General features: G+C 40.9%; 1 protein-coding gene across 1 annotated transcript in view; it reads left to right on the top strand.

Annotated features, from left to right (window-relative positions):
* DMD (dystrophin) overlaps positions 1-27,727 on the top strand; it is a 1,204,567-nt gene extending 1,176,840 nt beyond the window's left edge. Inside the window, 4 exon segments of the mRNA XM_009334780.1 lie at positions 7,335-7,578; positions 7,923-8,046; positions 12,076-12,168; positions 26,880-27,727. Coding sequence (XP_009333055.1) covers positions 7,335-7,578; positions 7,923-8,046; positions 12,076-12,168; positions 26,880-26,977 — 559 coding nt within the window. The 3' untranslated portion in view covers positions 26,978-27,727.
* The last annotated feature ends 145 nt before the right edge of the window (positions 27,728-27,872 follow it).

Here is a 27,872-nt window from a genome sequence, read left to right as displayed (position 1 = left end):
TCACGTGTCCTGGCTGTGTCCCCTCCCAGCTTCTTGTGCCCCTCCAGCCTTCTCAGTTGGTAGAGCATGGGAAGCTGGAAAGTCCTTGACTAGTGCAAGCACTACTTAGCAACAACTAAACCATCGGTGTGTTATCAACTTTGTTCTGGTCCTAAATCCAAACCCCAGCACTGTACCAGCTACTAGGAAGAAAATTAACTCTGTCCCTGCCGAAACCAGGACAAAGAGCTAGGTACTTTTGTTTACGTTGAGGGTTCAATGCAGTAATAGTTTACCTTAGGCATGCCAAGATAATAACACAAGTGTTGGCAGTGTCACAGATCTCTCCATGCATGTCTTCTTTGGATGGTACTAATCAATTATAGTGGTTCCATCACCCCACCATCTCCATGAGACTGTGGTTGGGTCTTCCTTACAAAGAGCAGAGCCTAGACTTGCGGAACAGCTCAAGAAGCCTGAAATAAGCTATTCTGTCATCTGGAATAGGAGAAAGATTTAGATCTTCCTTGTGCTTCCTTCTGGACGTGCATCAGCTTACTCCTCTGCAGATTAAGTCCTTTTTTCTGTATAAGTAATATACTTCAACCAGGAAGAGGAAAGAGCCTGTTCTCCATAAATACCAGGTTTTATTTTTCTGTAGATTTATCTCTATAAGTCTCCAGGGGCAGGGGCAACTAATTTAACTAATAGTTTGTTCCACATACGCTTTTTTCATTAAAGGTGTAATTTGCTGTAGGAGTTACTTTTTTAATACGCCATTATTTTCTCATGCCCTCGTGTTTCCAGTTGCGTTGCACCCTCTCTGCATTCAGACTACACAATCTTCAGGCCAAGTTAAGCTGAAGATCAAACTGCTAAAATCTAGCTGCTTTCTATGAGGAATTAGTAGCAGGGAAAACACCTGGAGATTATGTTTCTGCCTGCATGAAAAATGCCGGCACAATGTCTGACAGACATATAAATAATAATAAACTGGAGAGTGAGAAATAAAGAGGAAGGGTCAAGAACACACTTTTTTTCGGGAGGATTTGGGAGAAGACAGAGGATCAGTAGGCATAAAGGATGAGGAAAGTGTTTCAGACAGAAAGCTGTAGTAAACAAAGCTCTTGCTCTCTGAACAGCAGTGAGGTTTTGTTTGAAACAAACCCCTGGACTTCCTACTACATAGTACATAAAGCCCAAGTACTTTCGAAAGTGGAGGCAAATCAGTATTTTGAAATAAGCCATCATACTTTGCATACAGGACTTCTGCAGTTAAGAAATAATTGTTTAACTAGTACCATACAGATAGTAAAATAGCTTAGTTTTCAGGGGAGGGGTGTTACATTTTTAAACAGCACTAGGAAAGAGCAAAAAAATTATAATGCTTTTCTGTCTGTATACAAAATAAGCTGCCCACCAGAAAGGAGGATGTCTTTTAAAGCAGCCTTGTTTTAGATTAGAAATGTGATATATGAACATTAGTTTAACCTGGAGTTAGACAGCTAAATAGGCTAAAAAATTCCTTTTTGGGGTTTATGTCTTAAATTTCAGTATAAGCTTTTTTTAATATAACAGCTACTAATGAGAAATAGCACCTTAAAAGCTCTCTGACAGAAATTACACCTTAAAAACACCTGTTTTGAAGTTTGCCAGTCCTGAATTAAACAAGAGCTGTAGACTGTAAGCTTGGTTATAGCCTGTTGTTTTCTCATTTGTACGACTGGAGGCATAGTTACGGATGGGATGCCACCACAAGCAACCTCAACTTTTGTGGATGCTTCAGGTCTCAGTGCAACAGGGACAGAGAGGTCTATTTCTGTAGGACAGCGTGGAGGTCACAGTGCTGTGATTTTCATTGATTATGACAAAATCATGACTTTTGTCTCTGCAAACCGCTATAAATAACTTGTACTTAAAATGTGAGGCAGATGCTGAAAAGCGAACAAGTTCTTGTTGTCCTGATAGCTTGTCACAGCCAGATAACTATGATTTTACAGAGGAAACACTGATTCCTGTTCAGAAAAATAAGCCATTCTGAGAGGGTCTGTCAGAAGCCATTCATATAACTTTACCTTTAAAAAGGTAGGTTTTTGTCCCTTTAGATTTCTTTTTTCTAGTCTTTCTCCTCCTTTGAGTTTGTGCAAACCTTTTTTGGCTGTTGCCAAAGGTAATCAACAACCTGGGACCTAATTTTTTGTGTGAACCTGGTTCCAGTGGGTGAACACATGTTCCTTCCCATGCTGATCCCAAAAATGCCCTCTGAGCAAACGTTGTTTATTGCTGCAGCGTGAAGACTCAGTGAATCTGTTGCTTGGAAATGAGCTGAACATGATGCAAATCACGTTGTGACCTCCCGGTCTTCAGCCCAGCCTTAAAGCACCTGGATTGTTTCATTTCCATTGTAAATACCTCAGGTCTGGTGGCCAGAGCACCTCTCCTTGCTGGTGCTGAGCTGGATGTGATGCTTACGCCTGGGAAGGCAAGTGACTGGGCAGCTAGCAGTGTTAGATAAACAGTCATCTTTTCCTGCCCATGTTGACCAACTTTTGTTGCGTGCACTTCTGATGACTTTTGGCAATGAAGATTTAGCTCTCTCTGCTGTGTCTTGTATTATTTTACAGTTAGAGTCAGCACATGCAGTCACTTCTTAGCAGCTCTTGGGAAAGCTGCATCAAGTACCAACAAGAAGCAATGCTACGATATTCAAAAGACTTCATTGTCATTTCTCTTTTTCCTCCACTCCCCACAGTCTCCTGCTTTTTAAAAAAGCCCTCTTTTTTGCTTTGTGTTTTGACTTTTCTTCTTCTTCTTTGAGCTGTTTATTGAACTCTGACTTCCATTTGGTTTTCAGCTGCAGTTTCTGGTCTCCAAACATTTCCATCTTGACTTCTTACTTAAATGAAGATGACTCTTTGAAATTGTAATTCTGAGGTTTTGCTTTTGGACAGTTTAAAAAGATCTGTTGCCTATTTTGAATTCTTCTGAAATGTATTATCCGACTTATAAACTAACCTAGCTGTGACACAGTTCTGACAGGGTTTTTTTCGGTTCCAAGGGCCTCTTGTTAGATATTCATTATTCAACTGCTAGCATTTTGAGACCTTGGTGCTTTTGTGGCTTGTAAATATGACTTCCTTAAATAATTTATGGCTAAAATTTAACTGTTAAATAATTCATATTTGCTAAAATGTGAGCATTTTAGAGAATATTTTCAATTGGTGAAAATATTTCATTTGAGTATTAGGCCTTCAGACTCATGCTCAGTTTTACATCACATGGAATATTGTGATAAGACCATTTCTTATGTATTCAATAGACATAAAGTAATCTTGCTATGGAAGGCAGTATTACTACACTGCAGTATAAGAAAAAAAAAGAATTATAAAACTGTCCCCAAAACATTTTGAAATTTCCTTAAGAGTGAATATATTTCAGAAACAGAGAAGACATTTTTGCTGTCCATCTAAAGCGGTACATTGCATAGGTTATACTGTAGGATAGGTTATACTGACTAGGATGTACTGTACTAGCATTAAATAGAAAGCATACGGTTTTGTGGTGACAGAGACTCAGAACTTTTTGCAAAGAATTAAAATACCTTTCTGCTATTTTAGTGGCTAAAGAAAGCGAAGGTTTCCTAATATTTTAGTTGAATCAAGATCACATACTTCTTTAAAAGGGAGACTTCTCTCGCATTCTCTTGTTTTCCTCCCCGCTCGTAGCTGTACTAAAGCAAGAACTTAGTAAATGAGGTCTCCAGCCAGAGCTATTTGCCTTTCCTTTGCTTTTCTGACTTGCACCGGGAGCGCAGTGGGCTGTGTGCCACTGGAGAAGCACTTAATACCCCGGATCTCAAAGCTGCCCTGTTTCCGTGCGGCTATAGTGTTCCTTCAAATCTGAAGACTGATGAATGGCCTCCTCGAATAAATTCCTTCTGTATAGTTGCCAATAACGAGAAAGTGATGCATTTCTAAACATGCCATGGCTCCTTTTGGTATTTATTTTGGCACTGAAGAAGTGGAACTCGATCTTCTGAGTGTTGAGGCATCTTAAGTAAACGCTGGCGCTCTAGTGAGGGACAAGGGTAGGTGGTTCAGTTACCATCTTTCTCCATTTCTTCAAGCCACTGATTTTCTGCAGGGAGATGAAAAATAACATGAATTCACAAATTCTCAATTGCCTCTGAGAGGACTACTCAGCAAATGGGGTCCACTAGGATTTCCGTCACCAGGCAATTAATGCTGCCAGTGATAGATGTGATTAATAACTCATGAGCTCTTTACTATCCGGCTCTTTACAGTTGCATAAATCAAGGTTACATTGCATGCTTCCTCTGTTATTTTTCTTCATGAATGCTTCAAAGAAGTGCAAGCATAGTAAATGGAATACATGGGCTTTTCTTTGAATATTTCTCTTACTGAAGTAGAATATATTTTCCCAGTGATCAGAAGATGCAGCAGCTTTGTTTGTTTGTGAGAGCCAGATGTAAAAGTCACCCAGCCTGAGCTATGGTGGAGGGAGGCTGGGTTTCCCGGTACTGCCCGTACTTGCTCAGTCACATTCATTTAGAGAGGATTATGCTTTTATCCCCTTTCTCTTGCTTCCCATTTTATGCTGAAGATGTCAGAGAGCGCCTTTCCTTGGGACACAGAGGCTTTATGCTGAGGGCTGTGGGCAGTGCCTTGGACGCCTGGCTTGCAACAGCAATCCTTTTTTACTGCACAGCTTAAAACTATTCCAGAGGTAGGAATAAGAGCAGATTGTTCTCTCCTCTAGGATATTCTTACAGCAGCTTTCGAATTCCTTTTTAATTTTCAGCTTTTTTTCCCCTATGTTAGTACAAATCTTCATTCCTGTATGTTAGATCCCAATTATTACGATATTACTGACTGTTTGCACTCCACATCACTCTTACGGCTCTGAAAGAGGTTGCTATGATGAGTCTTAATTCTCTGGACTAAGAACTCTCTAGCTGGACTGAAAAGGTGCAGCTGGAAAACTCAGTGACACAGGTGCTCTGGGCAAACTCACATGTGTCCTTCAACATGACATTCCTTTGTTCCAACAATATTACTGCATTTAATTACAGAACTCACAAATTCGAACGTCTCTCTCCTTGGATAATATGCAATATCCTTTACAATTTTTTTTTTTTCCATAGGCTTTCAAAAGAGTTTTTAACGATATTGTATCAGACATGAAGGCATTTTTATCTGAATTACTCCCTGGTCCTCACTTGTTTTTCAATACTATAGATGCCGGAAGGACTTCTCTATATTGATAGTTGGGGCAAAAATTGTAGATTTCTGTGTAGCAAGGTACCTGATTACATTGTAAGTATGACCAAGTGCATTTATTTAGTTTCCCTTAGGGTGATATTTTATCTTTTGCTTTACAGCACTTCAAACTTTTGAGTCTGCTGGTTGTAGAGTCATACATCTGGGAAATTCCTCATGGGGTAGCAATAGCCATTATCTTTCACTTTGGGAAAAACAAGCTTAATGATCAATCCTGAATAAACTTTAGTCTGCAATAAGACCGTGTGTGATACTGTCGTCATGCTCACTCCTATTCCCTTTTGTATTTTTATTAATTATTCACCAGTTCATTCAGCTAGAAGTATCAGAAGACATTTAAGTCATGTGGAAGGCAACAACCCTTCTTTCTTTTTTCCAGGTAATTTTCATGGACTTGAAACTCTGTATTTCATTAAAACAAAAAACTTTCTTTGAAGAAAACCTCTCCATAGTCTCCCCTCTTTGTTTGGGTTTTAGAGAAAGAAATCTTGAATTTTGGGACAACCTGAAGTTAAGAGTGATCAACCACTTTTTTTAACCTTTTAAAACTTCTGCAGAGGAGGGATCACGTTCTGGGGGGGTCATCGTCCAGGTTAGGACGCGTCCATCATGCAGCTGCTGTGAGGGACACAAGTACGTTTGAAGAACAGTCAGTAGCCTGTCTTTGTCCTTGGCATTGCTTTCTTATCCATGTGAAATGGTGCATACTGTTCTAGTTCTTGCTCTGGTCACAATAATGTACCTTTAGAAATGTTTCGGAGCTTAATAAAGTTTATTGGGAGGTTTCTGAGGTGCTATTAAGCCTCCAGACCAAACTGTCAGTGTGTATTGTGGTCTGCAGGCAGAACTGGCAAAAAGTGCCTGTTCTCACAACCTCAAATAAGAGCGAGTTGGAAAAAATAAAATCTGGGTCACTGCTTGTGATGAGTAAGCAGTTACCAGAGCGTCGAGCCATTTTTTCCCCCCTCTGGGAAGCTGTTAAGGAACATCGTAGCAACAAAATCCTGGTGCAGTTTATTAGGCCTCCCTTGCCTGCAAAGTTTCTGTTACAAGTTACTATTTTTGCGTCTTTGGACTGTGTTACACCTAACAAGGTGTCAGTTTCTCACCTTCTGTGCTCTTCTTGCTTGGTAGATTTTTTTTCATGTGGACCACTATAAATCATATTAATCTATGAAGTGTTTTACTGGAGTTTTACAGAATAAAAGAACAAGCTTAGCAGTGTCGTAAAGTTACAGTAGACTGCAGCACTCTAGACAGGGCAGTCCAAATGAAGATGGAAATTATAGCCCCAAAAGTTAGTGCAGTGTAGTTTAACAGATTAGCTCACTAATTTGTCTTTTCCTCATCTTAGGTTAGTAACTTTAGAGCTAGGCTGGAAATGCAGTTGGGATTATGAAGAGAGGAGAATGATGTGACCTGGCTGATGACAGCAGAGTTGCAAATGAACTCGTGAATTCTGTGGTTTGCTCTTGACTTTTTGGGCCGCCTTTCTGTCCTAGCTTTCTCATCTATGAAACAGATAGGCCGGCCAGGTGGTGTCCGCTTTGGTTACTGTTTGTAAAGTGCTTTGATCACTCAAACTCCTCTTTGAGCACTATTTACTCCTCGAGTGTATTCATGCTTGGAAGTGAACAGGCAGTCCAACTTCTGCTAGGAAGGATAAAACGCAGGAAGCCAAGGGAGGGCTGAGCCCAGGACAGACCGTACCCAGGCTTTGGGAGGGTATCTGGAGCCCAGCCAGTCTTCTGCGTCGTGTGCTCTGGACGGGAATTAATTGTGAATTCTGGTGACGCAGAGAGCCTGTAGGCAATGCTTGTATCACAGGTCCCTATAATACCAGCTCCGTGCAAATCTGCGAGGTGTAAGCCTACACGCACGTGGATTCAGCAGAATGAAAGGCAGGTGGTGCAGGTGAGCCTCTGTCCCCTGGTAGTTAGACACATCACATCACACCACATGAGAGGAGGTGCCTTCTCACTGCCCCGCGCAGAGGGTAGCCTGCACTGCCTGTTTGGCTTTGTAAAGCTTTACCTCCTTGTTACTTCTCAACAGAAACTTGCAAGCGGAGTACGACCGTTTGAAGCAACAGCATGACCACAAAGGACTGTCTCCACTGCCATCCCCACCAGAGATGATGCCGGTTTCTCCGCAAAGCCCCCGGGATGCTGAGCTCATTGCAGAAGCCAAGCTGCTTCGCCAGCACAAGGGCCGCCTGGAGGCCAGGATGCAGATACTGGAGGATCACAACAAACAGCTGGAGTCGCAGCTGCACAGGCTGAGGCAGCTGCTGGAGCAGGCGAGTCCTCAGGCCTTTCTTCTAGATCTCTCTAGAGTCATCTTCCAAACTGGGTGTGAAGCGTTATCAATAACTACAGCAGACCAAGAAATCATATCTGTAGAGGCTAGTCAGAGAATAGCATTAAATTATTCTACAGGCTGCAAGTGAGAAGGTGAAATCACGTTTCACTATTCTTAGTTAGTCTTCTTCCTTGTTTTATTCAGAATTCAAATCCATTGTTTGCGTGGATATATTTACTTTAAAACAGGCAGAAAATTGTGTGTATTCATGGAGATACAAAGATTTGTGCAACTGTACTGAGCCGTTAATAACAATCTCTTCTTTTTTTCTTCAATTCTCAGCCGCAGGCAGATGCCAAGGTGAATGGTACAACGCTATCATCTCCTTCTACCTCTTTGCAGAGGTCAGACAGCAGTCAGCCAATGCTTCTTCGTGTAGTTGGCAGCCAGACTTCAGAAACCATGGGTAAGATGACAAAGTTCAGATTGTCATAAAAAATAGTTACAGTCTCATTTTCCAGCAAAAAAAATCCTTAAAGACAGAAAATACTCTGCTCTCCTGTTTACTTCCAATGAGAATCAAGTAGACATTTGCAGTGGTCTTCGATGTCATCTGGCTGTTTACGCTTTACATCTTCATTATGGTTCAGGCTTTTGCTTTTGATCATGATGCACTCAGTAGCATCGATATTTTGACATTAAACACAAAGCTCAGCCAGGGCTTGACTTCTGAAAACAAATAACATTAAAAAGCTAACTATTTTAGTCAAACTGACTTTCAGCTATTAAGCATGACATGGCTGATTTAAATGTACATAGTATTAATTATGGCTAAGAGATTAAATGTATGATTAATCATCCCCATGTTAACTGATGTGATCTTGTTTTTAATATGTCATGGCTCAATCAGTAGGATTGAGCTGTCACTCATAGGCAGTGCTCATCTAGTGTCTTTTCTAAATATCACATCAGATATGATAATGAACATCATGAGTTGTGGAGTAAGGTTAAGTAATAATATTCTGTAGCTAGAGGCTGGAATTATTATTTTGATGCTTTTAGTAACTGCTCTGTAGCATTTTCCTAATTTCCTATCTTATATAATTAATAAGTATTTATTACCAAGTAGTAAGGATTTTCTGGTAGTAAAAAAGCAATCAACTGTTGCAGCATCTTTAAGCAAATGTACTTAAATTACTTCAACAAGATAATATTTGAAGTCTGGTGAAAATATTCAGCTTCATACATAGACATTTATTTAGTGTACATTAGAGAGAGGCTTTGGGAGAGAGTGAGAGGCTTTTAAGTGAGAGCTTTTGTCTTCACTGCGGTTAGTGAAAGAGTCAATGACAGCGAGAAATTGAATGGGAGGGGACATTCTGCGGTGTCTGAAGTGCCATCGTGGTGGGAGATACGGCTTGTTCAGGGGCTTTTTCTTCCATCCTGAGCGTAGGCAATAACGTCAGCCTGTGCCTTTATCAAACAAGGTGGGTTCTGTATGCCCTACAACAAAAAAACGTGAAATAAACTGTACCTGTAGGAATGCTTAAGTTAAATCCTGGGGGTGAGAGTACAGTCACAGGTAACAGCAATTTCATTTGGATCTTTCTTTAATCGTATTACTAGTGAGTAAATATTTTGCAACAGAGTAGACAAAATGTATTGGTGGAGTAATTTGCATGGCTTTCTGAAGAAATGTCATTAATTTCATCACATAAAATGTTAATTAAAATACACAAGAAAAGATAGGAAGACAGTGGTTCCCAGCCATTTTATTAAAAGTCTTGTAGTTTCATATTTTATTGTTCAGTAGGACAAAATACAATAATGTACTTCTTTTCATTTGACTCGATATAAAATTACTCCCATTTAACTTGCGAGACTGAAATTAATTAATTAACACGCATATAATCATATAAACTGCTAAAATTTATTAAAGCAAATATTTAGATGTGAATTGGGGTTTTTTGTTTGTTCGATTGAGCCAATATGTGGAAGGACAGTGAGACATTGAATCATTATCAGTATGATCGTGTTGAGACTCAGCAAAGCAACGCTGTTGACAGCACTGAGCGGAGCTTATAAAAAGAATTACTAACCGAGCTAACAAACCGCAACTAATTCAGTTTGTCGAGTCGTCTTTCACACCCGAAAGCTTTGATTGCTAGTTTGAGAGTTTTCTGAAGCGCAACTTAAAATATTCTTGAACTGTGAAGGGAACCAGAGGGGTGTTGTAAATAATGCTCCCAGGCAGCAGGCATGCGCCCAGTAATGAGGGAGTCACCATTTTCGAGAAAATACTGAGGATCTCTAGGTCTCTCCGGCAATGAGGTAATGTAGTGGTAGCTTTTATATATTTTTCTTTTTGAAAGGAGACCTTAGTTTTTTTAATTTGAATGTAGACCCACTGCACTTCTCTGTCTCTCTGCTTTCTCAAGGAGAGATTACTGTAAAAGGTTTTCCACCCGCAGTGTTGTTCAGCCATTTGGTAAAAGCAGCAACCCAGTCAGATCCTAATTTACAAATAGAAGAGCTTATCCCTTGATAACCTGAAGTACGCCTGGGCAAGTGGAAAGGTTATGCTTTCCTTCTCAGAGTCCTAATGGGAAAGGCCTGATCTTTGGCCTTTCTCCCCCAGTAATGTAGCAGCAGAGGAGTTTCCCTGAGGTATGTGAGCCAAGACGTTGTTGCTGAACTTTAATGCATTCAGGTACCACCAGAATATTTGAGATGCACCCAGCTCTCCAAGCCTTTTGTAGAAACATGAATGGGGAAGACTGTTTTGGGTAAAGAGAGGTAATTGAGGTCTGAAGGTGTCTTTTACTTTTGTTGGGTTGCTTGGCTGATGTCTTATTTTGTCACTTACAAGGAAATGCTCAGAAAAATCATCCAAATGAGAAAAAATAAAAATAATGCATTTTAAATAAAAGATACAGCAGTCTTGAGGGTCAACACAGTTCAGTTTGTATCAGCACTTACCAGGACATTTGGAAATCGGTACCTGTCCTCAGTTCTTCTTGACCAGGACAGCAGAACCACTGCCCTCTTCTTCCAATCTTTACGGCCAGGTGGTTTTCTGCAGGCATGCTGCTGGGTAGAAGCAGCAAGATCTTTCTCTTGAGTTTTCACCTTGACATCCAGCAGAGGCTGGAAAGACATTACTCCTGCTAAGGCACCGCTGTCGGTGCAACGCTTGATGCGAAAGTAACTCATGGTGTGAGCTGATTTGTGTGAACCCAGCACCGGTCAGAAGCTGGACAAACTGCAGGCAGTCTCAGCACATATTTTTAGACCATTAATGGAATAAAAGAAGCTGATACAAAGACAATCACTTACATGAATTAAGTGCTTCTTGCAGACACTTTACCCCACTTCTTGTACTGGAGTCGGAAAAATTGTTCTTGGTCAGTAATAACTCGTGTGAAACTCCTGGCCCTAAGGTGAGGCCGACACTAAGCCCAATAATAGGAAATATACGCGGTCCTGAAGTGTTCCTTTAGCATCTCTTTTAGTAGGCTTTCTACTAGCATGGAGCACCTCAATGTTTAAAGAATGTAAATGCTGACAGAAAATCAAGCAGTTTATTACTCAAGTTGAGTAGGGCAGGACATGTTAGAATAAAGGGTCATTAAGTCATTTTCAAAATCAGGATGTACCTCTCACGGTTATTACAGCAGGCAAAATTGCTTTTGTGTTTTAATAGGGATAAAAGAAATCTAGTAAAAAAGGAGACTCTCGCTCAGAGTATATCCTTTAGGTGTATTTGTATTGGAGGCTAGGATCTACAGTAAAATCAACATACGGATTTTACTTATCCAAAACCATGACCAAAAAAACCCCAGTAAAAATAAAATGTATTGAATTTCCATTAAGCTGCTGCCCTATAATCAGGTTATAGAAATTATTCAGTGGGAGAAATGTATTTCACTTTATTAAACTGCTGCTAAACCTTTTTACAGTACAACTGAATGTTCTTGGAGTGCCAATCTGATGCAATTAAACTGTCAGAAATATTAATACTGATGCAGATGAGAATCTGGGTTTCTACTGATGTACGCAGCTAGGCAAAGCAGTGCTAACATGAATCCAGCACTATTAGAAAGCTGCTCAATAGCAGCACTCACAACAGCAATTTCTTTTTCCATTAATAGAATAAGAGAAGCTGAAACAACAAGTGTCATTTATGGAACTAAATGTTCCTAGCAGACATTTTACCCCACTTCTTTTACCAGAGTAGATTATTTCTTAAATCCCTTTTTAAGAATTAAAGTCAGTGTTAATTGTTTAAAATTCATTGTTTAATTTCACTTAGATCCTTAAAAGAAAGAGAGACATAATAGTCAACAAAATTCACCTTTAAAATTTTGATTGTATACTAAGCAGAAAACGTGTTTAAGTGAACAGCCGTAGCTTCGTGAAGGACATACACAATGGCAAGCTGTTAGCAAACGGTTTTATAGTGGCTCTCATGCAGCGGTGTGGCTTTGCTTCCCAGGCGAGGATGAGCTGCTCAGCCCTCCCCAGGACACAAGCACAGGTTTGGAGGAAGTGATGGAACAGCTGAACAACTCCTTCCCCAGCTCCAGAGGTGAGTGCTGCTGCCCGCGGCAGATGAGAGGGAAGAAGATAAAAGTGCTTTCTGTTCCTTGATGTTTTCAGGGGGTTGTGTTTTGGTTTCAGGTTTTTTGAAGCTCGTTGTCTTCGTTTTAACAATAGCTGTAGAGAAACCTGTCTTACTTAGAGTGGAGAAGCAGCCTGCTCCTCCTTTACCTTAAGCTACCTCCACAGGTAGCCCTTGCTAGATATGCGGATGAAACAATGTCTGTTTGAGACTCTTTTTTCCTGAGCATTTTCTTCTCTTCCCTTTTGCCATGTTCCTTTTCTCACAGCTTCTCTCCTTTTCAGTCAGTCCCCTTGCTGATTTGTTTTTAATACATGTCTTAGCACATTTTTCTTCTGTCCTTACCTTTCTCCAAGAAGAATCTGGTTCGAAATAATGTTGAAGTTCTGAGTCAAAGTTCTCGACCTTGTAGCACTTGGGTCCAGCGTGATGGAGGAAAAACAAGTGGGCTGCTTGTTTGTGCAGCGTAGGCTGCACTTGTACGTACAGCCACAGCATTTCTTTCCGTGTTTCCGTTTTGCTCATTCCTGTTGTTTGCTAAAGATAAGCATTTGTATTACTGGGATTTATTTGTTCAACCTTTTTTCATTTAAGAAGGTCTTTTCTGAGCCCAGAGAAAATACTCTGCTGCCAAGAAAAATGGCTTAGATTCCTCGCAGGAGATGGGAAGTTTGGGATATTACCTGTTGCTGTGAAAGAAGGCTCAGACATAAACCTCTTGGATAAAGAAAGTCCCGGTGTCTATTGACAGCCTGTTAAGTGGATTTCGGTAGGGGCATAGACGTACCGCAGGGCCCCTTGCACAGGTTTCACACATCACCCAGAGGTTCTTTAGTAGATAAATGCGTTAACCATCATGCTAGACTTTCAGTGAAGTCAAGTTTTCTCCATCCTTTGATTTCAAAGCAAGCTCAGCTCTCACCAGGCATCATCTATGAGCAGTGGAAAAGGAGAAGGCAATATAAACTTCATAAGATCTCATGCTATAGGTCAAAAGATGGAATCATTTAGAAAGATACTATTGAAGAAAATCTAATACAATGTATTGTTAGCTACATTCATCTCCACTTCAACATTATACAAAAAAGTCGTATGTCCAGCCCTCATTTTGCCTAGGTATTAATTATCAGAGGCAACAGATGAAAAATCTTTCAAATATTGGTATGTAGATAAAAATGGACTTGTTTTTAAAGTTGCTGTGTACACAAGGTTGCAACAGACAGTGCTTTCTTATCAGCGACCATCATTTGTGTAAATATGTTGTATTTAGGAGGTCCTGCATAATATTCACCAAATGTGATATCTAATTTGTAATCATAGCTGATGACACTGACAAACAGCGTTTCTTCTTAAAAACAAGCTTAGTTTTAAGTAAAATAGGAGCAATTTACGAAACAACGGTTAATGAGATATTTGAAATACCATGGTGCGTTTCCTGTGTATATATTCCTGTGTATACCTAGGTAGAGATCAGTCTGTTAGATATCACTCCCTACTGACTGCGAATAGAAAAAGTTTTTAATTTTATTAGTGAAAAATACAAAGCTTCATGAATCAAACTGACAGAATATAAAGTTTAGTGGGGCAAAAAAAAAGATCTGAAATTGGTAACATCAGTTAATATTTTAATTCCATAAATTAAGCTATAACTTCACATTTTCATTCTGGTGACGCAAAACGTGGTCATTTAAATGCAGAGAAAGAATGTATTCAATTATTTTGTTTCTCCATTCCGTAACTATGTTAAAAGTGTAGTATGTGATCACAAGCATCCCTAAAAGAGATTGCAGTTTATATACTTTCCTGCCTGACTAACAGCCGTAGAGGACAAAAATACTCCCTAGCTGCGTGGGGGGCTGCGAGTGAGGAGGAGGCACAGTCTGTCTTTGACATGTGTCGTCTTCTGTCCTCCGCAGCCAAGCCGTGAGAGGAGCTTCTGGTGCAGCAGCCAGGAGCAGGCACAGGCCATCAGGCAGAGTCAAGCTTCCCAGAGGACTTTTCTTCTGGGCCTGATCAAGGCACTGTCGGGCTGAGCCAGAATCTGCCTCTTCCTCTCTCTTTGGCTACACGAAAAGACTAGTCCAGCTGGGAGAAAAAGTCATCCACTTTTTGGAGAATTGTACCAGGTTTTGGCTAAAGAGATTAGGACCTCGATTAGGTTTCTCTGTTCTTCATGTACCTTTTGATGCATTTGCACGAATGCCAAGTTTGTATAGTTGCTTTTGGTTGAGGAATAGGAATGGTCAGGCCGTCTGTGAGAAATAGTTTGTCCTACAACCAGTGCAAATGGATTGCCATTCACTGGTTGATATAGAAGGCTATTGACATTGTCAATTTTGCTGAGATCTCATGCAAACTTCAGTTATTGGAGTTTTCTTCTACTCCCGTTTTAACGATTAAATGATATTCAACTGATACCCACGTAAACAAAGCTTACATCCCCAGCTGATTTGCCACAGCCTCATGTAGACCTTCATTGTGAAATGAAGGTTGCTGTAGTCAGTCAGATTCCACAGGCATCAGGGATATGACTTACAATTTACAAGACTGCAGGAAGGAGAAAAGGAAGCAGGGCTGACTGGTCTTAACAAACTACTGAATCAGGGGCCTTTTTGCTGTTGAGAGGTGCAAATCTGTATCTGGGGTTTCCAATCTATAATAAAAGATCCAAGTGTAATTGCAAAAGAGTGAAAGCAGTTTGGCAAGGCAGCCTGAGAAGAGAGCATTAGTGTAAGGATTCAGACGTGGTGCAAGTAATATTTTACTTCTTTGCATTACAGGTTGCATTGAATCTCAAGCTATTTGTAGGTATTCAGGAAACAGAACAGTAAGCCCAAACAAGCGATGAGCACAGATCTATAAAGAATACATTTTCTTGTATTAATTCTTATTAAGTAGAATTAAAAAATTGCAAGATGCAAGAAACTCAGTCATCCCAGTCTGACATTCAGAACTGTGTTGTGATACAGGAGCTTATGAAATATTATTTGAAAGGTGAATTCAAACTACTTGGGTAAAGTGGTACCACGTGTGATGCATACTATCTTTAGGAATAAAAACTAGAAGGAAGATGGGTTAAATGCCCAAGATTGACTAGTTCCAGGAGTAGCTTTGTTTATTTCTATACTAATGCTGTAGAAGTCTGCTATGATATTCATAGATCATGCAATTCCAGAAGAGCTGCAGAGGACACAGGGCACTCATCAAAACCTACCTAGATTGAAAGTGAGAATAACAAAATGAAATCCAGGAAAGGACAAACATCCATACAAATAACCTGAAATTCGTATATGGAATCAATTGAGGAAATCTAGGGATGCATTAAAAGGCCTGGGAAGTTACTGGCAGGACATTAAATGTGGGTTTCCTTTGTGGCCAGTAAAAATAATTATGTTAAATTTCAAGCTAAATGTCCTGCTCCAGCATGTCACAGCATAGGGAGTGATATGCCTTTTGAATCAGGGACATAATTCTGGGTATCCTGTTGCCAGTAGGAAAATGACAACTTGGAGGAGTGCAGAACAATGTGACACGAGCGAACTGGACTCTGAAGGCTTTGGTTCATGAGAAGAGTTCAGAGCTGAATGAGCAGTGAAGAGAGAAAAGGACTGAATTTCTGTGCTTGGGTGCACAGATGTGTAGTTGAACATCACAGGATACAAATTAAAAACAAAATATTTAGTCTAAATACCATCAAAAGCATCTGAAGAGTAAGATCTGCTCAGGTTGGGAAATAGTTTTCTAAAGCAAGTAGTACCTCTTATTTTGGACTTCTGAAACAAAGCAGTAAAAGGTAGTAGTAATTAATTGTCACTCACCTGGAGATAGATTCGTTTTGATTATGATATTTTCCGAGCTTTTGCTGCATAGAGTTGTTTTTAAAAAGGCATGAAGGCTTCATAGCATCATTTTGAATGTATTTTAGAGAAGCATGTGTTAAACAAATCATGTCATAGACCTTCATAAGCAGATCTCAGATGCAATAACTTGTGTTACTATATACCTTTTATAGGTTTTTTTTGTTTCTTCAGTTTAACATTTTGGCAGTTCTTGGCATTTCCTAAGGAGCAGAGGACCTCCATGCTCCTTGCACAGCTGACTGTTGGTGCCGAAAGCTGTTTCATTTCTGGAGAGGGAAATTCTGCTGAATACCTGATGATTGCTGTCCTTAAGGAATTTTTTTTTCCTTTTAATCTACAAGGTTTCCCATCCATTCCTCTTTTACTTTGCTGCTCCCAGCAAATTCACAACTGCTGCAGCTGCTTCAAACAGCTGCTGTGCTAACTCAAAACAGATGTCAAAGCCAGAGGTCTGACTTTTAGTGGAAATCTACCATTAAATACCACTTCAGTGGTTTATTTGACCCTGCTTGATAATGGGCCACAGAGGAAAACATTTTCATGCTGTATTTGTGCCCAAGCTACTAAATCTCCGGGGAATTGGTTCACAGTTAGAAAGTAAGATTGGCAGGCCAGTATTTTTAAAGCCAAATTCATCTCTCCTGCAGCACTGAGGACAAGCAAGTTGCACCGCTTCTGGTGGATCTCATGGCAGACCAGTATTTTTAAAGCCAAATTCATCTCTCCTGCAGCACTGAGGACAAGCAAGTTGCACCGCTTCTGGTGGATCTCATGGCAGACCAGTATTTTTAAAGCCAAATTCATCTCTCCTGCAGCACTGAGGACAAGCAAGTTGCACTGCTTCTGGTGGATCTCATGGCAGACCAGACTGTGTTTTGCATTTATGGTTTTGTGGCAAATGCTTTCTATGAATGAAGCTCAGGGGGGAATTTAGGGGCAGAAGTTCTTGAGCCAACTGAAGTTCCAATGCAGAGCCCTTGCTGGTGGATAATGGGGAAGTGGGAGCCAAGAAGTGGTTAGAAATGAGACCATGATGGCTTAAAAGAGCTAAGAGGCCATGACATCACGTGAAAACATTTGGAGAGGGATCAGTACTCACCGATATTGTTTAACGTAGTATTGCTTAATACAGATATTGTCTTGTGCAGTGAAATTACAAGACCCCACAGCAATAAATGTGGCACTAAGAATAGCACCATCTTTTACAAGTTTTGTTTTATTTTTATCTCAGTCACATAAAAACACACTAGACACATTCTCTACTCTCACTCTTGCATCAGCCAGGCTCTGTCATGACTGGGGCTAATGTCCTAAGCGGAACTAGCAACTTTCAGCACTGCAAATAATGCAGTTTCTCTTATTCTGACAGCAAAACGTCTTACGACGCAGACTTTTCTTTTCACTCTTTACTGAATCAGTGGAAGAGTACCCTGGAGTTCTTATACCGTAGGGTATTCTGGAAATACTCTTCCAACTGAGCTACCCTGGCCTTTTCTGCACTGTATCCCCTTCTCTGTGCTATGGTCCTACATCGCACATCAGTGAGCCCAGATGACCGAGATCCCTTATCACTCCCCTGTACTAAGTGGCTGAGCTTCTCCGCAGATTTTTGCTGGGGTAGTGATGGGGAGGACTAGATCTTTCGTGATTTATAATGCTCAGTCCTGATGTAAACTGGGAATACGTTAATGAATTTAACAAAACTTTAAGGAACTTTTTTTTAAGAAAAAAAGCTGTTTGCAGATCCAGATCTCTCCCCTCTGCAGCCTGTCTATCTCCTGAGTTCAGTGAGAGCGGCAGTGTAGTAGATGCTTTGTGCTCTCTGCTTTGATCTGAATCTGCATAGATGCATGAAGTTTTTATTAATACCTCTGCTTTCAGGTTTGATTTGATCACTCTCTGTGTACCTTTGCCTGTGATACAATGTCATGTAGATTTCTGAAAAAGACAGACAGCCTCTTCTATTTTGTAAGGGCAGGAAATCTTGATTTGAGCAGGAATAATAGATAATTAGCACCCGTGGATTGTTTATCAGTATTTTGATGCCTTATAGAACACAAATTTTCAGAACTGCGGCAATACAGACAATCTTCTTCCTCTGCAATTTATGCCAAACCATACTCCTTGCCTTAAAACTTAGAGACACGCATTCATTCATATGCAAAGAAGAAAATAAAGTAAAACCCATTAAGCCCTTTTTAATCTCCCTCCAAAAGAAATTAGCTGTTACTGTACTAGTGCTACTCTCTGTTGCATTTGACAAATTCTAGGGCTGATTACTCACCACAGACTTTCCTCACCAGCTGTTTTGCGTGGTGCAGAGCTATCCCAGTTACTGTTAGATACATTCCTTTTCAAGCAGAATACGATCTGTCTCGTGTAGATATTTAAATTAGACACTCTGTAGCTGCAGTTTTAGGTGCTTGTGCAGACAGGTAGGCATTTCTTAAGACCTCCAAAAGGATCCAGTATTTTGCGTGCAGGCAGTTCCTTCTCTCCTCTTGATCCAAGCTAAACTGTCTTCTGCTGGATCTCATTCATGCCCCAGGACTCTTGCATACCCAGCTGTACCATGCTGCAGTTTCTGGAGGCCTTAGGTAGACCATCTACTCACCTAAACCTTGGGGCTCTTCCTCAGAAGAAGACCAAAGTATGCAATGGATTTTATATCTTCATTTTCAAGGATTTTCTGTTATATGATTTATATTGGTGAGAGGTTCTCACCTTCCCTCCTGGGAGGCATTTTTTAGGGAATTCGTGGCTCCTGATAAAAGCGCCAGAGGAGGTCGCAGGCTGCGTAGGCGCTCATGTAAGTCCTAGAGAGTTAGGCAGGCCTGCAAGGTGAAGTCCATAGAACTGAAGCGACACCTCTGCTGGCCGTCAAGCTTGCTCTGGTACCTCTGTGCACCACCAGCACGTGTGGTATAGACATAACCTGAGTCAAGGCTCCCCTTAGGAGCAGAATGAAAACACACATGCAGAGCATGACTTCAAACCTGTTATTATCATTTCTAATAGTAAGTATGCTATGGGGAGAGGGAGGGGGGAAGGAAGGGAATAAAACTTCGTCTGTTCAGTAAATCATAACCTTTGCTGTCCAGGCCCTACAGAGGTTGCCCCAGCCGTTTCCGTTGCCTGGAGGTCGTAGCTGAGCAGCGACTCTGACCTGTGGTGGTCAGTGATGCCATTCACGTCCTCCACCCTATCCTCCTCTCCTTTGCCACCTCTGCTCAGCTTTGCTCTCTTGCTGACCCTTGTTCCGCTCCTTGTAAAATACCTGCAAAGCTATTTATTTTCTTCCTTCCCTTCTCCTGCAGGCTGCCATACCTAGAAAAAACTCGACAGCAATTAGGTTACTGTTATGCTGACCTGTGTGTTCTCCCGTATGTCTCTCTCCCCATTGTCCCATAGGTCGTTTACAATTACATCATTTACAACAGCTCTGGGGCAAAGATCATCCTCTTTCTTGAACAGCATCTACCGCAGTGACGTTCTCACCTAAGACTGCAAGTCTGGCAGTACCAGTGCTGGCAGTAACGTGCCAGTGCCAGTGGGACACTGCTTCTGGAGACAGCAAGTGTCTTATTGTCACCGGCTGTGTGATGGGAAGGGGGGGCAAAGGGGTGTTTCTGCTGTTGATTGACACCTGGCTATCTTTTTTTAAAAAAAAATATGCTATGATAAGTGTTTGCGAAGAATCAGTATGATCAAAGTATGGCTTCCGTGAAGGCTCGTCAGGAACACCTTTCAGCTAAACCCATTAATGACTCCTCCATTTTGGCAGTACAACTTGAAAGTGATGAGATACTTTCCCTTTTTTCCCCTTTCACTTGAATTTTTTTTCTCCCTTTCTCCCTCTGCCCCACCAGTTTTACCATGCTTGCAGATCAGCCTGTTGGAAACATCTTTCGGAATACATTTATCTTGAATGTGAGCCATGTTATATTCCAGTGTACAGCTCTAGGTGTAAAATGTGTGTGTGTGTGTGTACACATACGTGTATATATGAATGTATACCTGTATATATGTATGTAGGCCATAATAAAATGTAAAGTATCTGGATGAATTAATTTGACATTGGGGAAACATGATTTTACCACTAATACTGATTAGTAGAAGTACTCAAATTGAGGAAATTGGATGCTCAGAAAGTGAATTCAGATCTTCTCTGCCATCCTTATCCTCAGCTGAAAGGCCTGTAAAGTTGGTGTTAGTAGTATTCTGAAGTGCTTTTGCTAGGTTAAAACCAAGCTGCAGATTACAGAACTGTTCTTGAATAAATCGGCTCAGAATCATCGGTGGATTTCAGTGCACTTTCAGTCTTTGTTTAAAGCAGAAATGCAGTTATTTTATATTAAATTCCTAAATGGAAATTGAAGCGTCTCTTACAGTATAAAATATATATTCACGTGTGGTTTTTTCCCTTTCTTTTCCGATATTTCTTCCACTTCCTTTCTCTGTTCCTAAAGGAAGAAATGCCCCTGGAAAGCCAGTGAGAGAGGTTAGTGAGATGCAGGCTCACTGCCATGGCTTCTGTTTGTCACAGCTTGCTTTCTGTGCCCAGCATGCGTGTGACGGCAGCACGGGTTTGCTTGGGCTTGGTGAAGGGTGGGGTGGTTTTATTTTGCTTTGGGTTTTGTTTGATTTTGCTGAGTGCATTCCCCATGTGTGCTCTAACAGTAGCGTACCTCTCAACTTTCAATGGAGACAATGTCAGCTCAGGGATCTGCATTTTCTTACATCCTCCCAGAGGTGGAAACTGAGGAATGGGGAGGAGAAAATAATACATTGAAATTAAGCCTCTGTATGATAAATGTGGTCAGCAAATACGCTGCAGTCATTGGCTTATGTTCTGTTGCTCTTGTATGTAAGCACAACAGGGACACCCATTGTCTCTTGCTGTTCTGCTTACATGCTCACAATTGTATTTACATATATGTGCCAATACACCAACCGACATCTCCAGTTAATTATTGTTTTTTTCCTTTTCTTTAGAACAGTGAGAGTTGAGAGGTATAAGAGATTCAGGTGTTTTAATTTCCTGATATACTATTGCAGAATGAGGAATGCTACTAACATTCACCAGCTCCACAGTGTTGTATTCAGCAATGCGAATGGGCGATGGTTTTCACTGTGCACTTCGGACATGGTTGGTTTGATGCAAAACAGAGTTTAGAATTTGTGCGTTGCTGCTTGTTAATGGAGGAAAACGTTTTGTGCTGTGTTGTCATAGCACCTTTGAAAGTATTTCCAGAGAGCCTTGATTTTTCCTCTGTGAAGCTGCTCTTCACTTGCCAACCAGATACAATGTTTGAAAGTTGAATTCCTAGCGAAAATTATTATTAAAGATAAAATATTCAGAGACTGCCTGAGTGCACTTGCAAGTAGCTGTGAAATGACCTTTCCCGCACAGATGATGTGCGGTGTGGGTGAGGCAGAAATTGAGGGGTAACCCAGTTTGCAAACTTCTGCTGGTGCGGAGAGGGGGACTCATGGAAACACACTGCACTGGGGTTTTTAGCAGAGCTGTTGTGAACTGACGGGCTACCTGGGTAAGCCCGGATTTGTTCTGATGCGGTGCCTTGTAATTCAGTGGTTCTCTGCATTGGCTGTAGGAGATGGCACAGGTCCAGCTCCTTCGAGGATTAAGAACCTCCGTGCAGGTTAAGTCTGTCCTCAAATGGCAGGTCCTCTCATAGGGATCAAAAAAGAGCGCTTGGGATGTCATCAACAGACTGCACCGGTCCAGAAATTTTGTGGAAAATATTTCATATTCAGCCCTGCATGTTCTCAGCTCATACAGTCTGAGAATTGTTCTCCAATTCAGGAAAACAGGTTGTTGATTTCCACTGTCCTCGTTCATATTTATGCATATTGTTCAGAAAAAGCTTCTGCTGCTGGTAGCATATTTGATACAATTAATAAAATTAAAAAAAAAAAAAAAATTTGAAAAATGGGCATGTCCTGCCTGATCAGATTCCAGCAGCTTAACCCTAAAAAAGTTGACTTCTTCAATGAATCGCTCACCGCTCTCCGGTTGTATTTGTGCTCACTGATGGTGCCAGAGGGGGCTTGGTAACTTGCAGAGCTGAGTGTAAAACGCAATTCTCCATCTGCTTATGAGGTGTATGAGCTAAGGTATAGAACATCTTTTGCTTTATGTGTGAGTCCATTTGCACAAAGGCAGATCATGTTTTAAACCCACCCAGCCAGTTTTTGATCCCATCACTCACATTAGGTATTGTCTTCATGTGTAATCCCATTGATTTCGTGGCATTACTTGATATGAATAAGGGTATCAAAACCCAAGCCACCAACAGGAAGGATTTTTCTTTTGTCGGGGAAGGGTTAGAAATCTGTGCTGCTAAAAAAGGCACTCCGTTGTGTTGGGGTTTCTTAATTTACTTTCTATCCACTCTTTTGAGTCTGAATGCTCCACATTTATTTCTCTGACAAGCTGTAGTATAAAATCGGTATTCAGTTACTGCACCCTCACCCAAGGGCCTTAATTCCAGTAGAGCCTCTAAAGCAAATTCAGCAGATGAGAAACGCATCATTCTATATGTGACCAGAAGTGATGTAGTTAGTGTCTGCAGAAATAGGTGTCTTCTGCTTTCAAAGCAAATGCACCCGTGTTAATATTCCCTCCATTTTATAAGTCTAAGTTAATACTGTCCATATCCATTTTGGGCTTTATTGCTGCATTTCAAAGCGTGTGCTCGGTTTTTTCTTACACAGTAGCATCTTTCAACCTTTCAGTGCCTCAAGCATGGAGAAAACTTTTTTTTTTTTTTTTAAAGAATGGAATTAATGCCTCCTTTGGTGGCATTACTTTAAAAGTGTGAATACTAATGAGTGAAAAGCTACGACATATTTTTCTCAGCACCTTTGGGACAGTATTTTTCTCATTTGCTTCTTAATTAAAAATGTCAGTGTCCTGTGTTTCAGTCTTAGAGAGGGCAAGTAAGCAGTATTTGATAGAAGAAGCAGAGCTATATAGAAACAGTCAGTGAATCTGAGCTCTTATTTTGGTAATAGGCATTATAGAAGAGGGTGCATTCATTACACATACAGTACCAGGAAATTATTGCATATGTTGTTCTCAACTATTTCCAGTCTTGATTGTCCTAGCTCTTACTCCCATCTGCAAGAGAGGCAAAACCACTGGCGGCGCGATGACACCCTGCTGAGAGTTTGCCAGTTGAGTGGCTGGAGCACATCTATATTGCCCGTTCTTTGGACCCATCCTCCCGTCCCGTGACTGTCCCGGAGACTGCGGTCCCCAAGCTGTTGCACTTTACAGTCCGGCTGTTAACATAAACTGCGATCAGCAGTGGGTTATCGTCATGCTCTGAGCTGTAAACTCAGATGGCTCGGGAGGAGGCACATGGTGGTTCAGTTTTCCTGCAGAGGAAATTAAGACCTGTGCTAGAGAGGTAGTGTGGATGGTGTAGGGGAGAGGGAGTCGTTATCTCCTTGATCACCCCAGCATGCCTCTGTGCAGCTTTTGTGGAGCGAGATCGGATTCGAAGCATCGTTATTTAAAAAATATGGCAGCAATTAACAGAGAAAAGAAAAAAAGACTAGCAGACATTCCTGTGATTTTTACGCATTAAAAGAATACCTAGGGGTGCCTGGATGCATAAGGTCTTCTTGGCCTGTGTTTTAGTTGCCTGAACAGTTTAGCAGTTTGTACCTACTGTGGCATACTTCATACATATATTTTTGATTGAAGTTATTCTTTCTAGAATATAGAAGTTACATCTTTCTAGACCTAGACTCTTTCTATAAAACCAGCTTGCCTTTGTTACCTTTACAGCTCTGTATCTGACAGAACAAAATAGTATTAACAAATACTGATTTTTTCTGAAAATGGGGTTTAGCAGTTTGGGTTGCTCTAAGTCTGTGGAAGGGTGATCACTCTTCCCGAGCTGGGAATGAGTGGTGTTGGGAGTCCCTAAAGAGCCCTGGAGTCCCATTGTTGTTTCTAGAAACAAATCTGAACAAGAGACCGTGATCCCACAGGCAGCAGTGCCTCTCACGGCTGGCTTCCCAGTTACGACTCTCACCACCTTCCTGTCTCGTGTCTGTAGGTTGCTGCAGGTGAGGAAAAAGAAGAATATTTAAAGCCTAGAGATTTCTTGAAAGTAGTTTGCAGGGTCAGGATGTTTTTGGGGATGCTGCAGGTCACTCCAGTTATACCAGGGTTATTCCAATAAAGCCTTGATAGCACATGCTACAAATGTACCTGAGCCATGTCAGAGTTTCGGGTAAGTAGAGCAAACCAGTTACAGTTACCTTTCTGTTTATGTAAGCATCTCCCATCTAAAATACGTTCTTGCTTTCATATGACTTGGTCAAATTTTCACTTTCCATGGTGTAACTTGCTGTATTGATCTCAGCGTGCATGGTGCCAGTAAGAGAGATTATCCTTTACATCTAAAATAAATGTGGTAGCATACATTTATTTTAAAGTAAGGAATGTTTTGACCAAAACTTGGCAGGAATTTTTCATATGCTTGATGTGCTGATGAGCAAATTACAAGTTTTTGCTTAGGATGAATAAGATGGCTATACAGTAATGATTTACGGATGAAATTACTGTTTGATGCATCTGTTTCTCTGTGCATTAGTGCAATTAGCAAAATGTCACCAGATTAGAACCACGTATTTCTTTGTATCGGTGTCTGGCAAACTGTGCCACACACAGCACAGCTCACTATCGAATGGGCAGCTTGTTGAGTAGGTATCATTTAGATATGGCATAGTTTTGTGTAATGAATGCTACATTTAAAAAAAAAAAAACAAAAAACTTTAAAAAACTAGTATTTGAATGTAAAAGGTGACAGTAGTTCTCCAGAAAAAACAAACTTCTCTGGATGTTTCTCAGGTCATTTTTTTCTATTCTATAAATGCCGATGACTATTAACTAATGTCACTCCAAGCTCCTGTGTACTGTAGAAATGTCAACAGTGCGTGACTACCATGATATTTGAACATTTGAAAGAGGTTGGTGAATTTGATTTGCCCCACAGGGAAGGTTTATTCCTGTTGTTAGAGAAGACAGTTGTGTCAGGAGGGACACCCACCGTGTAGGTGGGCAGTGGTAACAGTCAGGCTCCGGCACATTACAGCTGGGGACTGCATGAAAGATGTATCCTGGATACCCTGGTCATGTCCTTTCTTCATTTGGGTGCTCCGTCCTCAAGGACCATGGCGAGGACTTGGCATCCAGTTCCAGGCAAAGCATTACTGGGAAGCAGCATTGTGGGCAGATGGCGTTGCACCTCCCATATTTTTCCAGACAAATATTCTATCGCAGGTACTCTCAGGGAGTAAATCAAACCCCACAGGCCATAGGAACGCATAGTTTTATTGAGTAATACTTCCCCTGTTATATACTTTCAGTTGCTGGCACTCTGCAGCTTGGGGACTTCTTGAGTTGGAGGTCACATGCACTTCTTTGCATCTAAATAAATCTTTCTTCAGTGATTATTTTCTAACTCCTTTTTTAACTCATTTATGTGTTTGGCCTCAACATCAGCCTGTGGCAATGAGTTCAGTAATACAATTATGTGCTGTGTGGAGTATAATTTCCTTCTGCTTGTTTTAAGACCTTCTGTCTGCTCATTCCTCCTTGTCCTTGCAAGAAATCTTGAACACTCAGTCCTTGGTTTGGATGTTCATCTTGCAGGGTGCCTAGACCTCTGTCATATTCCCTCTTCAGTCATATTTTTTCGGGAGGGAGACTGCAGATGGGATTCAGCTGTTTAAACCATGATGTCTCTGTCATTTGAGATGCCAGAGGGTATTTGAGACAGTCATAGAGGGGTGCAAATCTGACACAGGACTTGCAGGAGACCCACACGCTTCTGAACAGCAGCTGGAGATCAGGCCAAGGGCCTAAAATGGTGACTTTTGGCAATTTAATCTCCCTCCCTACCTTCAAGTCTGTTTAGCCTCTAATTGTGATGAAGCCATTTCTTACTGCTGATCAGCGTTGCTACCTTGTCTTTCCATTGCAGCGGTGGTAAAATGGGTGTGAGAAGAAGTTACAGGTTTCATGTCCGGAATTGTACCCTGCATTTATTTATCACTTCTGTGTAGGAGGACCACGTGTTGTGGTTATACCATCTGAGGACTTTACAGTGGTTACGGGTGAGGAGAAATGCACAAATGAACCTCTGTATAGTAGTTACTTGATAATTGTGGCATCTTTGTTTCTGCTGGACTGCTGTCTGAAAAGCAAAGGATATTTTAAAAATGAGTAAATAAACTGCAGCCGTTTAGTTTGGTCATCATTTTAGCTATCTGTGCAGGTATCCTGCTGGGACCTCTTGGGTTTAATGATTTAGTTAATTACTGCTGATCTGTTTGTTTCTGTTTTTCTCCTTGATAGAACATTGAATGGTCAAACACTTGCAGCACCAGTTGGAAACTTTTCTGTAATGCCAGTGGATTTAATCGTTGCTTTTGGTGAACATGTGTAATGATGCAGCTTCATCGCTACGGGGCCGGGGGGGGTGGTGGAAGACAAACACACTGGCTTACTGTCAGCATAGTTTACCCTAGCCGTCCAAGCCAGTATTGCCGTTAAGTGTTCTGCAAAACTGGCAACTGGCAACATAACGACAATGTATTGGACTCATCCAGGAGACTTTTGGAAAGAGTAGTCTCCGGTGTACTCCACTGGAGATGGCGGCGAGCGGTACATGGAGAGTGACGGATCTGTGCTCGGCCTTTTCTGTAAAATGTTCCTACCAATCTGCTGCCGTGTCTTCTTCATTTAATTTCCTCTTCTTTGACTTTCTTTTTCAGGCCACAATGTAGGGAGCCTTTTCCACATGGCAGACGACTTGGGAAGAGCAATGGAAACCTTAGTGACAGTGATGACCGACGACAAGGTGTTAGAATAGCAAGATGTGTTTTACAACTTCAGGCGTCCCGCATGGTTTTTATAATATTCATACTACAAAGAGGATTAGACTGTAAGAGTTTACAAGAAAACAAATCTATATTTTTGTGAAGGGTAGTGGTACTATACTGTAGATTTCAGTAGTTTCCTAAGTCTGTTACTGTTTTGTTAACAATGGCAGGTTTTACACGTCTATGCAATTGTACAAAAATTATAAGAAAACTACATGTAAAATCTTGATAGCTAAATAACTTGCCATTTCTTTATATGGAACGCATTTCGGGTTGTTTAAAAAAAATTTATAACAGTTATAATGAAAGATTGTAAACTAAAGTGTGCTTTATAAAAATAATTGTTTATAGAAACCCCCTTAAAAAACCACAAAAAAAAAATACTGAGGCAGTGCATTTGTTTAGTATCATTTCAGCTCTGTAACCGCACCAGAGAGATTCATGTTCTGTGTTCTTTTCCTTGCCTATCAAAAAGAAAAAAAAAAAAAGGGATTTCCTGTGGCAACACCAAAACGGCCAACTTAACATTTCTCATTGGTTTTGTCTGACTAAGGCTGGCTTAAAAAAAAATCTCCTGAACTTCCAGCGAAGGTAGTTATTTCACCTCTTTCCAATAAAATTAAGAATTACATGAATCACACAGCTAGTTTGCAATAATTAAATGAAAGAGCACATTACATGACAGAGCCTGCAAAAAATTAATGAAAAAAAAAACAAAAGAAAAACCCCAGACGAACGAAAGAAAGTGTTTAATGAACATCCTATGGGCCAGCGTGTCCTCTGCTGACTGAATTCCTGAATGCTCTTAGTAAAGGGACGTAGAAATTGCCTTACCGGATTAAACCTTTGGACCTCAGTGTCCGGTACCCCGCTGGCCGCGGCCAG

Source organism: Pygoscelis adeliae, unplaced genomic scaffold, assembly GCF_000699105.1.
Source record: "Pygoscelis adeliae isolate BGI_AS28 unplaced genomic scaffold, ASM69910v1 Scaffold91, whole genome shotgun sequence".
Classification (NCBI taxonomy): Eukaryota; Metazoa; Chordata; class Aves; order Sphenisciformes; family Spheniscidae; genus Pygoscelis; species Pygoscelis adeliae.
This window is presented reverse-complemented; position numbering and strand designations above follow the sequence as displayed.